At 31.4% G+C, this 19,620-nt stretch overlaps 3 protein-coding genes across 3 annotated transcripts; 2 read left to right on the top strand and 1 right to left on the bottom strand.

The window, feature by feature from the left end:
• Positions 1 to 1,989: 1,989 nt before the first annotated feature.
• LOC108319660 (ubiquitin-conjugating enzyme E2 7) lies at positions 1,990 to 6,983 on the top strand. Its single transcript, XM_017550866.2, has 6 exons — positions 1,990 to 2,149; positions 2,263 to 2,365; positions 2,833 to 2,930; positions 3,010 to 3,110; positions 5,104 to 5,181; positions 6,608 to 6,983. Exons 1-6 carry the CDS (start codon positions 2,107 to 2,109, stop codon positions 6,683 to 6,685), a joined length of 501 nt encoding a protein of 166 aa, XP_017406355.1. The 5' UTR covers positions 1,990 to 2,106; the 3' UTR covers positions 6,686 to 6,983.
• Positions 6,984 to 7,818: 835 nt separating this feature from the next.
• On the bottom strand, positions 7,819 to 8,750 carry LOC108319611 (uncharacterized). Its single transcript, XM_017550799.2, has 3 exons — positions 8,444 to 8,750; positions 8,200 to 8,362; positions 7,819 to 8,093 (listed from the first exon to the last, which is right to left on the bottom strand). Exons 1-3 carry the CDS (start codon positions 8,566 to 8,568, stop codon positions 7,962 to 7,964), a joined length of 420 nt encoding a protein of 139 aa, XP_017406288.1. The 5' UTR covers positions 8,569 to 8,750; the 3' UTR covers positions 7,819 to 7,961.
• Positions 8,751 to 10,010: 1,260 nt separating this feature from the next.
• On the top strand, positions 10,011 to 16,234 carry LOC108319657 (uncharacterized). The gene is made up of 7 exons (XM_017550864.2): positions 10,011 to 10,302; positions 11,091 to 11,475; positions 12,025 to 12,176; positions 14,211 to 14,306; positions 14,840 to 15,096; positions 15,209 to 15,429; positions 15,697 to 16,234. The coding sequence occupies exons 2-7, from the start codon at positions 11,101 to 11,103 to the stop codon at positions 16,063 to 16,065; spliced, it is 1,470 nt and encodes a 489-aa protein (XP_017406353.1). The 5' UTR covers positions 10,011 to 10,302; positions 11,091 to 11,100; the 3' UTR covers positions 16,066 to 16,234.
• The last annotated feature ends 3,386 nt before the right edge of the window (positions 16,235 to 19,620 follow it).

Here is a 19,620-nt window from a genome sequence, read left to right as displayed (position 1 = left end):
TGTAAAGTGATCATATGTTATGTCAGCATTACGTTTGGTAGAGATTGAATCATTAGATTAAGTATTGATCTAATAAGCAAAGGTTTAACGTTATAAAGTTAGTAAAATTTGAAGACATAAGAATAATAATTTAATTAAAGAGACAAATTTAAAATAGAAATTAATAGAAGAGTTTAGATTCTAGAAAGAAAAATTTAGAAAGTCATATGAATATAGAATAAGAAGACCCTCAAAAATAAAGAAAAAAACAAAATGCTTCAGTGGATAAGAAGTATTATCTCTTTTGGTTAGTACAATATCTTTACTCATTTAGATATAATAAGATTATTTTCTATATGAAAAGATAACTAGATAATTATTAGCTGCCATTAATTTAAAAACACATTATCACATTATTGATTTCGCTTCGGTTTGAATTTAATGTTTTTGTTCTTTTCTTATATATAACGAAACTAAAAAATATCAAACATTTTTATAATTTTAGTAAGTCATTAATTCACTTCTTTCAACCAGTTTTGGAAAATCTAATTCTCACATTGAAAAAAATGTTGAATTTAAATTGAAATGGGATGAGATAGATAACTTTATATAATTAACTAGTTAGGTATAGGTATCCTACAAAAATCAAATACTAGAAGAAGTGACATTTGGCAAAACTTTACTTTAAATGGGACGGAATTGTAAGTATTATAAATATAAATATATGTTATAGATTAATGTGTGTTAAATAACAGGAATCTAATATAAACACTTTTGTCCAATATTGCTTAAAAACATAACTATTTTAGATTCATATAACCCAATATGCTGCGGATTGAGAGAAGTTTTATACTTTAAATTTCAAACTCAATACATTTTAATTAAAATTGAGAGATAATATCTCTCCGACTTAATTATTATATCCGAAATTATATATATGAAATATTATTTCATTTTGAAATTTAGAATTTATGTTACATTTTTTATTTTATAAAATGTTTTAGAAAATTAGAGAAAAATATATTTAAATTATTTTTAATATAATCTTTTTAAGTAATATGTAATTATTAGTATATTAAAACACAGTGTTTCTCAATTATGGATTATAAGAGTTTTGATTTTATCAAATAACATCATCATTTCGACGTCAGTTAAATAATATTGCTAAAGTCAATTATTTTACTCACAATACTAATTGTTATTAATAGTTTTGTTATTAAAAGAAATATTGGAGTGTAAAAAAGATTACATCTTTTGATTTTAACTCTTAATTGATATAATAATAATAATAATAATAATAATTAAACGTAAATATTGAATTGTTCAATTATTAAATAAAGTAGTATATTATATCAAAATTATTCAAGAAAACTTAAAAATATGTTTTGAAATTATACAGTAAAAAAAAAGTTGAAACTTGATCAATCTAACAAAAAGACGTACAAACTTGATCCAATTCACTGTGTATACTTCAATAATAGGTCTCTTTCTTTATATCTTTTTACATGTTATATAATAAAACAATGATATATTTTTAATATGTTCAAGTAAAATTTGTTTTAAAAAATAAAACAGAAAAAAAAATCAGTTCTGTACTTTTTTTAAAACGAAAAGCAACTTGGAGTTGCTTATAATAATATGCAGCTATACAGTGCATTAGAGAAGAAATTTAAAAAGAATTTTCTGAAAAGCATATAATATTTACATTTATTTTAACAAACTTGTATGAACTTCTGTCTACTATAAAAATAATTTAGAAATAAACATTTTCAGCCATCACTTTTTTTTCTACATTTTTTCTTTCTTTCTGTTGTTTAGAAATTATAGAATTTCAACATAGCATTTTGCCTTATAAAGTTAATAATAATAAAAAAAAAGTATGTTTTTGTTTCCCTACACAGTTTCCCCCAAAAACATTGTAACAGTTGAAAGTGGTATTTGGGCCGGGTTGGGTTAAACCAAATATGGGTTGTGCTCAGTTCTAATAATCGCAGGCAGTGCAATCCTGGAACGACCTTAACCACATTCATTCATATTCATTCATAGTTATAAATAATTTCAAATCAATCAGAAGGTGTCGGTTTTGAAAAGATTAAACAATCTTTTTCTCTTCTTCCTTCTCCTTCCATGGCATCTCAGGCTAGCCTTCTCCTTCAAAAGCAGCTCAAAGGTATAGTTTTTCTCTCGTATTTTTTCCATTTCCCTTTTGCGAATCCCCGCGCAATAATAGCACCCTGTTTGGCGTCGATTCTCCGCGATGTTCTGATTGCCCTTTCCTCGCAGATCTTTGCAAAAACCCCGTCGACGGCTTCTCCGCCGGTTTGGTCGACGAAAGCAACATTTTTGAATGGAGTGTCACCATAATTGGACCACCTGATACTCTATAGTAAGCAATCCCCTTTTGATTTTTGTATTATGCCCCTAGATTTTGAGACTCTCCCACGCAATCCTTTCTTGATTTTCCATTCCATGTTTGGATTTTTGGGTTCTGCTGTGTCTTTCCTTTGGGGTTTGGATACCGGGCCGAAGATCGCCTTTTTAATCGTTTATTTTGATTCCTCCTTGAACAGTTTTCTTGGTTTATGGACTTGGTTTCTTGCTACCTTAATCGCAAGAATCCATTGCGGTTGTTGTTGTTTCTTTAATGTTGAATTGTTTTTATTCCTCTTAAGCTGATGTTTTTTTTCCTTTCTAAATTACTGTTTATGCTGTTTACTACTGGGTTTTGTCTTAGTCGAGTTCGTTTGATTGCACCACCAAATGTTCTTTTGATGTCATTGTTTTGCTTTCCCTTCGTCGGTGTTAGATTTCTACTTACGTTTCCTTGTTGTGAATTGGTTGGACTTCTTACAGCGAGGGAGGCTTTTTTAATGCTATTATGAGTTTTCCATCCAATTACCCAAATAGTCCACCGTCAGTGAAGTTCACCTCAGAGATATGGCATCCCAATGGTTAGTTTATTTTCTTTACCTTTTTTTAATTTTTTATTTTTCCTTGATTCATACCACATGAAAGCCGTTCAATTTGCAGTATATCCTGATGGCCGGGTTTGCATATCGATTCTTCATCCTCCTGGTGAGGATCCAAATGGTTATGAGCTTGCAAGTGAACGATGGACACCTGTTCATACAGTATGTGAAAATATAAACTACTCATCTTTTTTACAACATTGGCTTGTCTTGAATATTGATGACTGACACCATTTTATCTTGAATACATCCAAATCCAGCATCCTCTGGTTTAATGTCATACTTGAAACTTAAAACACTAAATTAAGTGTGTAAAGACGTTCCAGATTCCCAACAGCTGGTAAGATGCAAAGCGATTGTGTTTTTCTGCTTGGGGTGTGCCCATGTGCATATCATTATGCCTATTGCTGAGGAGTCTGCATATCAATGCTTTACTGGATCATTGGCATTGCAGTAAAGGCTGTTTAAGTACTTGTCATAAAATGGAGCTCTTCATACGTCTTCCCTCCCCACTATTCAACTTCCTTCCCCATTTTGAAAGAAGAGAAGGAGATGACATTAACACCTTTAATCAATTGTCAAATAAAGTGCAGCATGAAGATTCTGAAAGGATAATTTTTCTAAGCTTTCATTCCATAGATAGAGAATCCATCTGCTAAAAATTCCAATATAACACTCTTAATATCGGGGTTCAGTGTAGTATTAAGATTAACGGAGACACTAGGAGTATTGTGTTAGTAGGACGGGTGGTAATAGAATATTACAGTCATAAGGATTTATTAATGGAAGGTTATCTTGAATAATGCGAAATCCCTTTGAAGCAACTATTTGGGTTCGAAGGAAACAAGTACCATGAAATATTCGAAGTAGAAGTTTGAGTTTTATGTGGGGAAATTGAGATGTATAGATCTAGTACAACACGTCATGCGTATTTTCTTAAATTTTCTAATGGGGGAAGCGAAGGAAAAAATAAAGTTGCATCTAGCAAGGGCTTTAGTAGAAATGAACAACACCCGGATGATTGATGAGAAGAATCCGGAGCTTACAAATGAAGGATCGAGTTCTGCATTGGGAAGTGGAAGCATAAATTTTCAATCTTCCAGAAAAATATTGGTGGAAACGGTATCTAAGATGAGTGAGCTTCTCTAGCATGTTTTAATCAGAAACAGTGGTCTTACAACTGACAAATACTTTGGACATAATGCATCTTTTTGAAATAGGGGTGGTGTGGTGGGTTCAGAAGGTGAGAAGAGGGGTGTGCTTTTGATGTTATGAAAAATATGGGTCTGGAAATATATTTGTAAAATTCAACCGTATAAGGTGTTGCTGCTGGAGATAGAAGTAGAAGAGCTCAACATGGCAAAGTTTGAATGCTTTGAGGAACATTTGGAAGGAAATAACTCCCGGGCAAATATCCTTGCACCATATGATGGGTCTTACCACTAAAAGATCTTAGAAGTTATTGGGAATGATGAAATAAAGGTTAATTGTTGAACCTCACAGTTTTCATATATATGAAGTTTAAGCAGGAGATGGTAATAGATGGTGTGTTATTACCATTCAATATTATATATTTTTACTTTATCAATTGGCTTTCTATCAATTTGGCCTGACCTGCTCAGTCAAAAGGAGTCAATTCTTTTGACCAGCGAATGGACAGATCATGATGCATGTGACTGGCTGGAGCTTATTGAGGCTTTTTAATTTTTGTCATCACAATTTAATCATTTACCCAAAGAACAATATTTGGGTAAGCATTGGGTTGAACATATGGGTGGTGAAATGGTATTAACAGTTTCAAACTCTTTTGTTGGAGTTACACCTTCATGTTTATCATTAATCTCGGTTGAATATAGAGTAAAAGGATCACTAGTTGTTTGAGTGTTTCAAGTTTGGGATGGCTTGAAGGAATATGAAATGAAAGACTAAGATTGAGTCAAGATCTTTTACGCTTATTATATCAAACAAAACAACTAAATGGTTGTAAAGATGTCAAATGTTAAATGTGTCAGAACTTCTTAATAACTTTGTTGGAGATCCTTTCGAAATGGTATTGCTTTTTGTTGACCACTAGCAAATTTATATATTGTCACCCATGAAGTCTTAAGTTTTTAAAGTAAGATGTATTAATATTGAAATATATTTTATCTTGCAGGTAGAGAGTATAGTCTTGAGTATCATATCAATGCTTTCCAGCCCTAATGATGAATCTCCTGCAAATGTTGAAGCCGCAGTAAGTTTGTCCATCCGTTACTTATTTACTAGATTGTTTTACAGCAACCTACTTGTCTTTACCGTCATATGGTTTGTATCCAAGAAAAGATGTTACTGTGAATTTCATTAGATGGTGCCGAAGTATAGTTACTTGGTATAATAATAGATTGTCTATTATAGTTAGTTATTTCTATATTATTATGGACTGTAAATCAATTGCCTTAGGTTACTTGTGATCTTGTACGTGCTTTAATTATTTCAGTAGGTATTCATCATGACGTCAAGTTATGATGAATGTTCTCCAAGATACTTCATCTTGATTGCTAGTTAGTGTAAGTGGTGAGATGCCAGGCTAGAATGTTAAATAGGATATACTCCTTCTCCAATTATTAAGAAGAAATGAACAAAAAAAGTTTCCTTTAAATAACTAACACCAAACCACCGACCCTTTTATCTGTCTACCTCAAGCAATGGGGTTAGCGACCATATGATCAACTCTCCTAAATGGGTTTTCTATCCGTCTTATAATTTTCAGTTAGCGGTAAAATTCTTCCTTATTTTCTTCAATAGGTGTGCTATTCCAACTCACCCCCAAGGCATTTCATTCCTAATCGTATATTGTATAGCAGTGTCTATCCGACGATAGCTACATTCTCATCTTTGTTACATTGTGTTTATTCTCTTGTTGACTTTCACCCAAGATTTAGTATCACACAACATCGTAAACCTTTACCTTAAGCCGAAGCAGTGCTTTTTTAGTCACATCTTGCACGTAGATTGTTTCTTCCACCTTCTGTTTCTCCATTGTTTTGTATACTTAACCCGCCATGTTTAAACTGTGTACCTTGTGACAAGGTGTGATCTCCAATTTCCACTACATTGTCTAAATGTTAAGATTTAATGTTGGTAGTCATCCCTTTAATTGTCTTGATCTGAGAAAAATTCTGAACCGTTTTGTATGATGGATGGACGTAAGATATTTAAACTATGTAACTCGTGCAAAGCATGGTCTCCATTTTCTTATTAAGTGCAGTGTCTAAATATGGTCCAAGAAAAATCCTTAATCTTTTTGTTAAGACCTGTGAAGCATAGAAGCGAATAAAATCTGTGTTTCTCATAGTATAGTATGCAATGGTTATGATTTCCACATTAATAACGAGGACCCGCCACAATTTTTTTTTTTTTTTGAGATGTCAATTTCAATCAATTTCCATATTTGGTTTTATATTTATCCTGATGTGATGGTTTTCTTGATGTCCTTTTTAACTATAAACGGCAGCACGTATTGTATATGATTCTGTAGTCGTTTTTGTTCTGGGGATTTCACATTACCATTGCCAATATCTTTACTAGTTGAAATGCTTTGTGTGGGGGCGACAAAATACTTTATTTTTGGTTTTACTTCCTGTTGAGTTTGTTGTGACCTGTATGATATGGCATTGCAGAAGGAGTGGAGAGATAGGAGAGATGATTTCAAGAAAAAGGTGAGCCGATGTGTAAGGAAGTCACAAGAAATGCTGTGATTTGTGGGCGACCCCTCATACTGCTTTTTGTGAACTGGAGGACATATAATGTGTAATGGATTGGTTCACCTGTTACTGTTGCTGCGTATAAAAATGGCATTGGAACTTGTCCACATTCCTCCTTTCTTCAGTCCCCATGTCTGTGCATGGCCATTTGTCCTAACTTGGAAAACAAACTGTATTCTAAGTGCTTTGGCCGGTCTTTTGACTTTATTGGAAATTTACTTTGTTCATTTGCAGAAGCTTATATTTGGATTTCAAATCTAAAAAAGGGTTAAACATATTTCAGTTTAGGTTCTGTTTCTCCCTATTGTGATTGTCCCCATTTTGCACTGGCCACTACCAGGCCCTCAAGAAGTTCAGTTCTATTTGCTTGATTGATAATACATGAGTAGCGAAGGAAGTGCTTTTAATGCTGAAAATTCTTCCTATTCTTGTTAAGTTATTGTGTACTCTCAAACTAGGAATACGTAATTTTAAAACCTCAGTATGGTTCATCAAGAAACTAGTCATACCTTCTTCCATCTATAGTTTAAGGGTCGAATGATACCAAATGCTGACGTTTCTGCAGGAAACGGGGATTTAGTGCTACGTATTGAAATCACTAGTCACTTCTCAGTTAGCTAAATATCTGTGTTCGAACGTAGTGTGAATTGTACTAGCAGACAGAATTCTCTGAAGAAGCTATTATATATACACTACAAATTATGGGCCATAAATCCTTAGCATTGTCTAGTAATTCAATAATCCTCTTAATCGGTATCAAACCACAAATAACAACAAAGGAAAAGTCATAAAACTAACAATGATCGTTACTACTCGAGACTTTCCCTTCGAGCGTGGGAGATACTATTAGCTTATTCAAATCGATTTCCCATTTCCTGTGGTTTGTTGGGGATTAAGGAAGAGAACTAACCCAAAATGGATGTAAAAGATATCATAAATGAACATTTGTAGTACATTTAACAATGTTACCCATTAAATGTTATAAAATGTCTTGCAGACTGGCTTATGATACGCTGGATTAAATTAATTAGTGTAAATTTGAAGAACGAAATTGATGAAAATCCATAAACAGTAAGTGCAGAAAGTCTTGTGAATAAAATTTCTGTGAGTTGAACCATTTCAGCGTATGCAAGTGAGAAAAATCCATTTATTTCATGGTTTAGTTGACAGCAAGTTTATTCGTCAGTGACTGAAATACGCATACAAAACTAACGTAAAAAGCATAATATTTCCCAAGTTTCTCGAAGTCCACCTAAACATAGAGAAAGAATCATTTGGGTGGTTTGACATGGCTTCCCATTCTAACAACGTTGCCGTCAATATCTCTGACGTACCCAACCTTCTGGCCCCACTCCTTTCCCTCCGGCTCCCTTACAGCCACCGCTCCATTCTCCACCGCACGCTGATCCATTCCATCCAAAAATCCATCAAGACAACCAAACAACCAAACAAACGCATAATGTATATGAATTAACCAACCAATAATTAACAACATATGCATATGTTACCTTAAAAGCAGCATCTACGTCGGAGTAAACAAAACAAACCTCCATGGGTGGTCTTTCTCCACCAGATCCAGAGCTGTGAACCGCACCGGTCAGATTATCGGTCTCGTGCTGGTGAATCGGAGTGAAAGCGATAGTTGTGCTCCCCGTTTCCAACTCTCCCCATCTAAATTCAAATTAATTAAATAAACTCTGCCTCAAATTCCTAACTTAATTCTCGATATGAAGATAATCACATATATTTAACCTGTGAGACTCGTCTAAGCGACGAACTTCATAGCCGAAGGCTTTGGCAAAGAAAGCCACCGAGGCAGCTACGTCTTTCACGTAGATCACCACGTACCCAAAAACCGGTTTCTGATTCGTCGCCATTGTTACTGTTTGATATGTGATCGATCTCGGTTCAGCTTCCTCCTCGCACTCGTAGCTTTATTCTTCCAATCTCGTGAGTCAATTTTCATGCACGTTGTCACGTTACACTAAAATTTATCGAAGAACATCAAATTTTCAGATCAGAAATTTTGGTGAGTAATGTATAAACCAGTATAAATGGATTATTTTGTATATCCAATATTATGGAAATATTGTAAATTTTTATGATTGATTTGTGTGTTCATAACTATTGTAAACATATTAAATTTAATAATGATTTAAAATATTGTGAAATGCTTGAGTGCAATAATAAGTTACATCTATATGCTATTATAAATATATCATAAGCAGTTTTACACACAGCTCAGATATTTTACTTGTATATTTTTAATGAACAATTTTTTAACTGAAATACCCGCTTGATTTAATGTATTCTTTATTTTGGATATAGTGATATAAAGGGCATATATCAAATTAATAAGAAATAAAAACTATAAAATAATAAAAATTGTCGTGTACATTTTTTTATATATTGTTTAAACTACATTTATGCTCCACAAAAAGCCTCCATTTACATGCCATTTAAATACATTTTAGAGTTTCATTTAGTTTACCATTAAAATCAATTTAACAGACTCCCCACAAGTAACGTTTCAACAAATATAGCAGATAGTGGGCAACAATAAAAAACACTGTAGAGAACTAAAATTAAAAAAAATAAAGTGGATGATATAAATTTTTTTCAAAAGAATATTAGACTCTATATACATATGGAAAACCATCTAGATTAACCTCCTTTACGTTAAATATATATATAAATATTATATTTATTTTATTTATAATAAAATAAATATAGATTAAACTCAAAATATAAATAACAATAACAAATTAACTAAAAATAAAAAATATATATTTAACAAAATTAAATAAAAAATAAAAATATAATTAAAAATTCAAAAACAAATAAAATATTTAAGTTTTTAAGTTAAGCCAGAACGTGAAATTACTGAGTCTACTGTGTTAAAGTTTCACTTGGTAGTACCGAAAAGGTAGATGGTTCTTTTGAGAATTTAAGAGTGTTTTGGACCATTTCAAATGAGGTGTCAAATGGCCTAAAAACTTGTCATGTAAGATATCCAACTATAATTATATTATTAGTTTAAGTTATTGTGACATTTAGAAGAGTGTTGTATTTATAACAGGCGTTTAGGGTGAAAATTTGCATGCATTCTTATCTCCATATAATTTTTCATTACACATCAAATATTAAATCAAAATGAAAAACTATTATAATTAATTATATCTGAATATTTATTTTCTTAAAGCAATTACACCACTTAAATATATTATTCTTTTAATAGTTTTACTCTAATATTTTTTATTCCACTTAAACAGTATTTATGCAAAATTCAACTATCATATGATTCACGCTGCCTTTTGCTTGTCTGATGTCCAAAGATGAAAATTGTTGAATAACAGATGGAGGAACTGTGACGTCTCATTGAACACATCTCCACCGTCCACGTAGCCACCCAACGTTTGAGAATTAGATTCAGTTCCTCACTCTCCATACCAAGGATCTTCCACTGCGACGAAAGCAAATCGGAAAGTTAACTAACGAAGGTCCGTTCGGTGAAAATCGGCGACGAACGAAGATCAACAATAAAAATTCATTACATTACTTTCACTGTCTTTCCTAATCTCCCAACCTTCACACTTGCACATTTCTTTCAGGTCAATCTTCATCTCTTTCGGATCGAATTGACAATTATTCTTGCTTCTAGTGTTTTTATCATATTCTTTGTCTCGATTATTACTAGCGTCGTTTTATGTTCACACATCCGTGTTGTTTCTTATTTTAATTTCATTCTTTATGTTTTCTTGACTTCGCTAATTGCAACGGTAATACACATTATTTCAATTGAGGCTACTGGATTTGTCCTTCATGTTTAACGTTTCTTTTTTGGTGATACCTTTGATATTTTGATTTTGACAAGTTTTGCAGATTTATTTTGGTGTATTGGATTTGTGTTGAGTTTCATTGCGGCTATGTAGATGTAGGCTTGCAGCTTGTAATAAAAACCGTGCAATAATTTCTTGTTCTCCTTTTCTATATAGTGATGAGAATATTGGGACTGGACTGTTTCAGTGTGACTGATAGATTTCACTTTGAAGATATTTATTTTACTTGATATTAAGGTGCAAATGTCTTCAAAGTGAAATCTACAGGCTCTAGTAGAATATAAAAAAAATTCTATAAATATTTATAAGGAAAATAAGAAGGAAAAAAAAGAGTTAATCTTCTCTATAAATATAAACTCACGAGTTTAACTTCTATATAGGATGCAGAGAATCATATACAGATAACTAAGATGCGTACGTTGGTTTTAGTTCATATAGAAATTTAATGTATCTTTCTTCTAATTTTCTTCTTTTACAAGTGTTTAAAAAGAGTTTATACAAACAAAACGTAATTGTTGCATCCAAAACTGAAGATACTCTTATGTTTTGCTGTTTGCTAGGGAAACTGACATGCCTTCAGTTTACATGGGGGGTACGGTGGATAATTCTACCTCGAGCATGGGAACTAATTCTAAAGAAAGCAGTGTTGTAGCTGGGAAAAATACATACAAAAACCTTCTGGTTGCATCACGGCCTAAAGGCTTTGCACGGAGAAATTATGAACAACTTGTGTCATTCACCCATGGTGACTTTGGAAGCAGTGTTGTGGGTCGTGCCACTTTTTTTTTACTCAAAGTTGCTGCCTTAGAGACCGTGAGGAGGTTCTCCAAGAGTAAATGCCCGTGTGTATGGCGAGGCCTGCAGGGTCTACAAATCCTTGTCTATCCACCGTTCAAATGGATTCAGAGGTGGGCACCCTTCAGGGGTTTGGTGAAGAGCATGCAGGTTTGTGATTATTAATTTCTGAAGGGTTCATCAAAGTTATCATTGAATGTAATTTTAAAGCGGTGGAATATAATAGTTCAGGAAAATCATTACTCTAAATATGAATTAGCTTGGAACATCATTTTTAAGTTTTAGAAATTGGTCGACGTAATCTGTATTTGTATGATTCTAAGAGATCTTAGTTTGGGATTTGAGAATACAGTTTATTAGTGGCTTCAATGTATCATTTTCATATGGAAAGTTTCTCAAAGATAATTTTCTTCCCCCTCATTTTTGTTTTGTATAAAAAAAAGATCGGTATTGCCTCTATAGAGACTATGGATATGGATCTTCTAAGAGCTTTTCATGCTTTTAGTATTGTGTCATCATTAGCAATTATAAGATGTATGTTCGATATTTCCCTTGCCCTCCATTACTATTAAGATGAAGGAGGGCCTAATTAAGGAATTTTCTCTTTTTTGTTTGCTTTTCTTTTTTACCTCTTCTACTAATATCCCATGTTTAGCTATATTTATGAAACAGATAGCTAATGATTTTTTCTATTACCAGGTACTATCAAGACCACTTTTAGTTCTTTCGATTGCAACAGTCTTTACCGATCAACCACAATGTAGTGATGGAACCTCAGATTGTATTGTTGATTCTCCTGATTCTGAGGTATCTGCCGAACTATCTCCTGCACAGCCTATCCCGAATACAAGGTATATGATTAGAAGCTTCATGATGTGTAGGTTAGCATCCGAGTTATGACTGACCTTTCTGCCCATAATGCTAGAGTAGTTGTAATGTAGAATTCTCCGAAGTTAATCTGCTTTAAAGGTGATAAAGTTGCTGATATAAATTTAGCTTCACAAATAACTGATAAACGACAGCTAAAGAAAGATGTCGGACTCATCCTACATTCTAATGTCATTTGGATAGTTTGTTAATGGTAATAGGATCAGTGACCAGTGGTTATCATTATATTTGCCAGGTTCCGAGAGTTGTTTGTTGGGATGTGAAAACATTATTCTGCAGTTCACTAAATAATTGTTTTAGTGTGAGGTACTAGTGCAGTAGTATGAGCACCATTAAGAGTAATGTCATTTGGATAGTTTGTTAATGGTAATAGGATCAGTGACCAGTGGTTATCATTATATTTACCAGGTTCCGAGAGTTGTTTGTTGGGATGTGAAAACATTATTCTGCAGTTCATTAAATGATTGTTTTAGTGTGAGGTACTAGTGCTGTAAAAGTGGACTTTAATCCTAAGTCAACCCCACAAAAATATCACTGGGATAGGCTCTAACCTTGTTTTGATACCATGGTAAGAAGTGGACTTTAAGCTTAACTTAACCCCACAAAACCAGCTTGTAAGGTCAGGTTTGCACCCATTTATATATTATAAATTGGTCTTATCTTTAGTTGACGTAGGACTTCCAACAAGTCTAACTATGCCTTCTTACGCAATGGGCCTGTTTGAGTAAATTGTCTCCATAAGAATTTCTTAAAGAGAAATATATGAAGCAAAATGAAATTAGTTTTTCCATTAACTAATATTAACTTATGCATGAGTTAATTTGTAGAAGTTTTCTCATACTTCTCTAAAAGATTATTTTTAACTCATACATAAGTTAAATTTAGCTTGTGGGGATATTTATTTCACGTTTTCTTGTTTTCTTTTCCTGAAAGTGTTTATGGGAAAATTTATCCAAGTAGACTGTATATCATTTGGAAAACTAAGTACACTTTTACTTCTGTTTCATTTCGTGTTTTTATTTTCCGTTTTCTTTTTTAATTTACAAATTTGTCACATTTTTTAAATTCATTTCCCGTATGGTAAGATTTATGCAGAAACAGTGAAAACAGATTTATTTATTTATTTTTCTGTTTCCTATACTATTCTTGCAAAATTTCTCTTACCTAGAATTTTCAAAGATAATTTCAACATGAAAACCATGCAGTCTGATTTAGTCGTGTTTTGCTTTGGACAACTCCGGTTAGACAAAATTGCAAGCTGATAGACCTTATAAAATAAGAATTTGTTTTTTTTGTTGTTATTTACATATGATGTTTGGGGCTAATCCTTGGAAGTGTTTCCTGAAGTTTGTTGCATTAAAATTGTGTCCGTATCTTGTATTACTCTTGTTTCAACATAAATGATTTTCTAAGTTCACTGCACTGTGCTTCTACTAATATGTAGGGGATGTGACTAGTATGAGAACTATTTTTATGAGAGTGAGGAGAGAAAATATTAGCCATACAACTATATATGGATGGTAATGGTTAAAGGTTACTTAAAGTCATATAGCTACTTAAAATAATTTACATGACTTTTCTATTTTAATCATTACATTTTATTATAACATCTGATGAACAATATCTTCCCGTCACTCATAAAATTTTGCCTCTCATTTGTTATTTCTCTGTGGCTTTTTATGTTAAAATAAAAAGTATTGGCTGAGAGGCCTCTGATATATTTCTCAGAAAGTAATGTAGGATATTGATGTTATTGAGCCAAACATGTGAAGGACTGTCCCCAAATCAGCTCTTTCAATGTTTCACACGCCATACATATGAATCTCCTACGCAATTACTTTGTTCTGTTACTAAGTCTTGAGGTGAATAAAATGCTTCTTATGCCCTGCTTGTTTTTCAGGATAAATATGAAATTATTATTTGGAGCTTTCCATGTCTATAATTCTCCCGTGCAAGTTTCTTTATACTCTTACAGATATTTTTCTTTCCTTTTGCAGACATTCTGAGATAGATCCTGAAGTTTTAGAATATGAAAACTGGTTGACTCTACTTAATCAAGAGTTGGAAAATCAAGGGATTAGTTTGCCAGAAAGGTATAGATGTTTTCTGTTATGTATATAAATACACCATTCCAATAAAAAAAAAAATACTTAGATATGATTCTCACAGAATTCCATTTCAAAATTAGGCTATTTGTTGTTCCTACAATGACAGTTATTTTGAAGTTTACATTGATATCTACCGTTTTCTACTGTTTTTTTTAAAGAAGTGGCACAAGATATAAATAATTTATCAGCAATTCAACAGTTGTGTTTTTGTTTCTTTTCACTAAACTAAACCTATATGAAATACTAGGAGTTCTAGCAGTACACTCTACTATTGATTAAATTTTTTTCAAAACTGAAAAATCACGAGAGATTGAATCAGATGTGAAATGCACCAGCTTCATAATTTTATTGTTATGCAATAGTTAACAGTATAGTAATAGATCCAGCTATTGTATTTCTTGGGACAAGTTCTGAAGTCCTGGCTAGCGCAGCCTTATTAGATAGCAATAGCATATTTACATGCATATTTCTTGATTTCTCCTGTTGCAGCGGACCATGATTTTGTAGTGTTTATGCAGAATCAATGATGATGAGCTCCACAGATTTTACGCAGCTTCTAATAATGACTTTTCATGCTTCCTTGCCTCAATCAAGAAGACAATACGGTGGCGGGAGAGTTATAGATTTTTTTCAGGAGAAGAGCTGGAAACTTGGTCAAATATGGTGTTCTGGCATGGATTTGATATTTTGCACAGACCTTGCCTCGTTGTAAGGCTTGGGATAGCTTGTCGCTCTTTGGCGTCTGAAGATAGACTTCAGTTTGCTCAGGCAATTAGTATGTTTTTTTCCTTTAAACATGTCGTATCTCTGTCTCTAGCCATTTGTTTCTGTATTTGCTCTATTGGTTTCATGCTTTAGGTTAATCTTAATCAGTGGTTGTACTACAGTATCACAGGTAGAATATGGTGTCTTGCACTTGGTAGATGCAAACAACCCTCAAATTGCAGTATTGGTGGACTGTGAAGGGTTATCTCCGTTGAGAATTCCCATGAAAGTGATGAGAACTTGTTCATCCCTTCTGCAAGATTACTTTCCCAATCGACTTGGTTGTTTGTTTGTCATCCGACTACCAGCAATTGTTCGTGTTATTGCCCAGACTTTTATTCAGGTAAACTTTCCTTTCCATTTATTTATTAAGCTAAAATAGCAAACTAGCAGTCGTGAAGGTGGTCATGAAGTTGGTGCTATTTTAGTGTATGCATGGCATGGTTTGCTCGACTAAATGCAATTTCATTTATCATCATAGCTTCTCAATTTCTTCTCAATTTCTTTATTAGGCTGGATACAGATTCTCAATTTCTTCTTTCTTACAAAAATACGACTGTAAATAATTTTTTCTTTATTTAAATGAACTAATTTAAGACTTCGAATCTAGGTTCTGAAGCCAACAACTAAGAAGAAGTTAAAATTAGGGGGAGAGATATATTGGAAAGAACTTTTTGACAATTTTCCGACACCACCATCATATCTTGGAGGAAGATGCACTTGCATGAGATGTTCTAAAATTGGCAACTGGGATATGCTGCAACCTCATTCAACTGGGACAAACATAATTGATAGAGAGCAGGATATCAGTGACAATGGGGGATTGCCATCACTGCCATCTAATGAATTAGATGCCCGCCAAGTCAGTAATTCTGACCAGCTTTTGAGAAAGGCCGTCATAAGTTTTCTCGTATTTTGGGTTTTCATAGCACTTGGTGCTGGAATTTACGATCCTGGTAGTCTTCATTTAGCCCCATAACCCAAGCTTGGCCAAATTAGTTTTGCTTCCCTAGTTCAATAAATCTTTAGAGGACACCTCTAGTTTGAATGTGTTTCTGAATTTGGATCTGACGTTATCCAAAGCTCTGAACAGTAGCAGTTCACTGTTTCAGATTCTTTAGACAATAGATCTCCAGTTATTGCTTGAAGAGCTCCATTGTAAATTTTTTTTTTAGAATTTGTTTGATCCTCTATATTCAATGTTATAAGAAAAAGTTTTTTTAACAACGTTTTTGTTGACAACTTTTTCACAATGCATTTGTAACTGGTCCTTTTCAAATAGCAGACCAATAAAGTGTGAACACATGTCTAATTGTAAAAAAATTGTTGAAAAAAGTTGTTAAATTCATGTTATAACGGTGAATGCTGGTGGGATCTTCACAGCACTCACATCAAAATAAATTTAGACACAACTATAAATTCGTTTGAGTGATATTTATATTTATAGTAGAAAAACTTTGAAAATCTATTCTAACTTAAATTGTATTTGAACATGCTTTGGTAAACATTAACTCATGTCCTAATTCGTCACCGTCATTGTTAATAAATCACTTTAAGTCTCACTCAATCAATAATGAATAGACCTTTATATATATATATATATATATATATATATATATATATATATATATATATATATATATATATATATATATATATATATTTTTATATGACATTTTTAAGATATTATTCTTCACGTTAAGTTGGGATTATCTTTGGTGAAACAATAAATTTAAATATATTAAATTTTATTAAGCTAGACTTTAATTTATAGATATAATATTATATTAAAAAATAAACTTTAAATTTAATTTAATTTTTTTTAAATTAATTTATAAAATAAAGTTTGAACGCATTGTTAAAATGTGTCATGGAAACCAATCCAGATTAGCTCGATCTATTACGGTTAGTGAAAAAATTGTTAAAAACACACTCTTTCCAACATTTTTTTTTATTTTTAAGGAAAAATTAACGTTGTTCATGATCATAAAAAAGGTATTTTAATATATTTTAGAAAGATAAATTAAATTTTCTAATGAATTAGTATTATTTTATCGTCTATTATTTAACTATATCTAAGAAAACTACTTGACTCCAGTAGTTTCAGTTTGCGTAGAGAAGAAAAGTTTAAGTTTATAATAAACAAATTTCCAAATTTCAAACTTATCTTCAATGAACTTTATCATATTTTGGTAAACCAGCAAGGATCTTGTCACATTTCTTTTTATAATTTTAACTTTTGTCTTTACGTGAGCGTTAAAATATCTCATTCAAAATTTCAAATTTAAAACATAACTTAAACATCTCAATATGTTATTTCTTTTCTAAAAATAATTACATCTATAACCCACAATCGACCATGTCACAACATAAACGTTATAATTATTATATTCCTGACTCAATTTAATTAAAATAAATTTTAATTTATTTTTCATCACTTTTTAATTATATCTAAATGTAGTGCGCTGGTAAAAGATAAGAATTTAATGAGAAATAATTTTAGAATTTAGAAATATTTTTAAACATACTATTTAAAAGTTACAAAACACTACCTTTGGTTTTTGCTCAACAAATAAATTATTGTCCAATAATTAAACTAAAAATTAATTATGAAATAATATACAAAATTTGTGTCAAATTGGTCCTAAAGAACTTTGGTACATTTTTCATACATGTAATTGAGTAGTTTATTTTTAAATAAGAGCATTTTAAACCAATTTTACCCATTTGCAGGACTTCATCACCAAAACATGCAACATATCCCATCTAACTTAATTTAACTTAAAACAATATAATTCAAAACATCCTTATAGTGTATGTTTTTAGTTCAAACACTATAGACACTCATCCTCGTTTTTATATCTTTATCGCCATATTATTTTATATTATAATATTACAATCCATTTAGAGTTTCACATCCACAATTATACAAATTTACCATTTTCACTTTTAACAATTTAACATCACATCCATATAACACATCATTAATTGATAATGTATATCAATAACATAAACTATATTCCATAACTTCTATAGTATAAAATATATTTTTATAAAATTCAACCTAATTATTAGTTTCTTAAAAAAAAGTATACATTTAAAATAAAATTAATATAAAAATAAAAGTTATAACTAATACTACTTTATTATTTTTCTACAATAATTGTTTTCTAATGAATATTATATTAGCTTTTATGTTGGTGGTTATAATTAAGATGAAATCTCCAACACATCAACGTTGACATTTAGTGTTGGTTTAAATGCATATACATTATACGCATCACTACGAAAGCGTCATTATTAGGATTTTTTTTTTCCTAATAAATTCATTTCCAATTTATTTTTCAACACTAATCTTTTATGAAATTATTTATATAAATATACTTATTTATTAATATATTAGAAATCTCGAAAACAAGTTATTGTGATGATAATAAAATAATGGATTGAAATTCGACTCTCCGATAATTTATGTGTGACCTTCATCGTAAAGAGATTTTATTTTGATAAATATTTTACTACTATATTGATTTGAGGAATTTTAAAAAACTATCGAGAAAAACATTTATCTGATTTTCACTCTAATATATGAAAGGTTGATTTTAGATGATAAATACCAAAATAATCATCATTTATAAAGAAATAATTTTTTAATGTGACTATTTTAAAAATATTAATTAATATTTCTTATTTTATTTTATTTTTTAAAGTACATCCCATGATTTAAGAATAATTAATTCCTTTGTTAAACACTTTGTTTGTTGTATGTCTCTCACTTATTTATAGGAATGATGCAAAAATTAAATACAATTAAAGATGTAGTTGAAATGATAGTTAATGTCCTTGTCCTTCAAAGAAACATGTATTTTTAGTAAGCACGGTCACTTAAATATAAATAACATTAACTTTATACTAGTTTAAATTTTTAAGAAGTATTACTTATATTTATTTATTTAAAATAAATATATTGTAAAAATAGTGTTAATTTAAACTTATATAATGAAAATATAGTCATTAAAAATATAACCAATTGCAGAATATTATGAAAAAATATTATTAAATAAGGTAAAATAGTTTATATATAAGTATTATTTTATATATGAGAATAGTATAATAAGTATTGTATTGTACGATTGTTCGATCAGTCATAACCTAGACGATCAATTATGGATTGGATGGTTAAGCATCAATTAAGCAAATAGGTCACTGAGTTTGATGGTCAAGCACCAGCTTAACAAACAGACCAATGAGCCCAAATGGTTAAACACTAGCTCGACGAACGGGCCAATAAGTATGGATGGTCAAACGCCAATTCAATGGATAAGTCAATGAGCCTAGATAGTTAAGCACCAACTCAGTGAGCAGGCCAGTAAATTTGGATGTCAAGCACTAACTCGACAAGTAAGCAAGTGAACTTAGTAAGTCTTCAAATAAATTGAACGGTCACATATCATATTAAACAGTCAACCACCAACTCAACAAGTAGGTCATTGAGTCTAAGTAGTTATTCATCAAACCGTTTGACCTTGTAGCA

The sequence above is a fragment of the Vigna angularis genome, chromosome 5, assembly GCF_016808095.1.
Source record: "Vigna angularis cultivar LongXiaoDou No.4 chromosome 5, ASM1680809v1, whole genome shotgun sequence".
Taxonomy (NCBI): Eukaryota; Viridiplantae; Streptophyta; class Magnoliopsida; order Fabales; family Fabaceae; genus Vigna; species Vigna angularis.
This window is presented reverse-complemented; position numbering and strand designations above follow the sequence as displayed.

What these genes read in the sequence shown, in the direction of transcription:
- LOC108319660 (XM_017550866.2), top strand. Translation starts at nt 2,107, where the DNA reads ATGGCATCTCAGGCTAGCCTTCTCCTTCAAAAGCAGCTCAAAG. An exon ending in AGAGATATGGCATCCCAATG is followed by an intron (nt 2,931 to 3,009) that starts GTTAGTTTATTT and finishes TTCAATTTGCAG; the next exon opens with TATATCCTGATGGCCGGGTT. An exon ending in GATGGACACCTGTTCATACA is followed by an intron (nt 3,111 to 5,103) that starts GTATGTGAAAAT and finishes TTTATCTTGCAG; the next exon opens with GTAGAGAGTATAGTCTTGAG.
- LOC108319611 (XM_017550799.2), bottom strand. Translation starts at nt 8,568, where the DNA reads ATGGCGACGAATCAGAAACCGGTTTTTGGGTACGTGGTGATCTACGTG. An exon ending in CGCTTAGACGAGTCTCACAG is followed by an intron (nt 8,363 to 8,443) that starts GTTAAATATATG and finishes ATTTGAATTTAG; the next exon opens with ATGGGGAGAGTTGGAAACGG. An exon ending in ACGTAGATGCTGCTTTTAAG is followed by an intron (nt 8,094 to 8,199) that starts GTAACATATGCA and finishes GGAATGGATCAG; the next exon opens with CGTGCGGTGGAGAATGGAGC.
- LOC108319657 (XM_017550864.2), top strand. Translation starts at nt 11,101, where the DNA reads ATGCCTTCAGTTTACATGGGGGGTACGGTGGATAATTCTACCTCGAGC. An exon ending in GGGATTAGTTTGCCAGAAAG is followed by an intron (nt 14,307 to 14,839) that starts GTATAGATGTTT and finishes GTGTTTATGCAG; the next exon opens with AATCAATGATGATGAGCTCC. An exon ending in TCAGTTTGCTCAGGCAATTA is followed by an intron (nt 15,097 to 15,208) that starts GTATGTTTTTTT and finishes GTTGTACTACAG; the next exon opens with TATCACAGGTAGAATATGGT.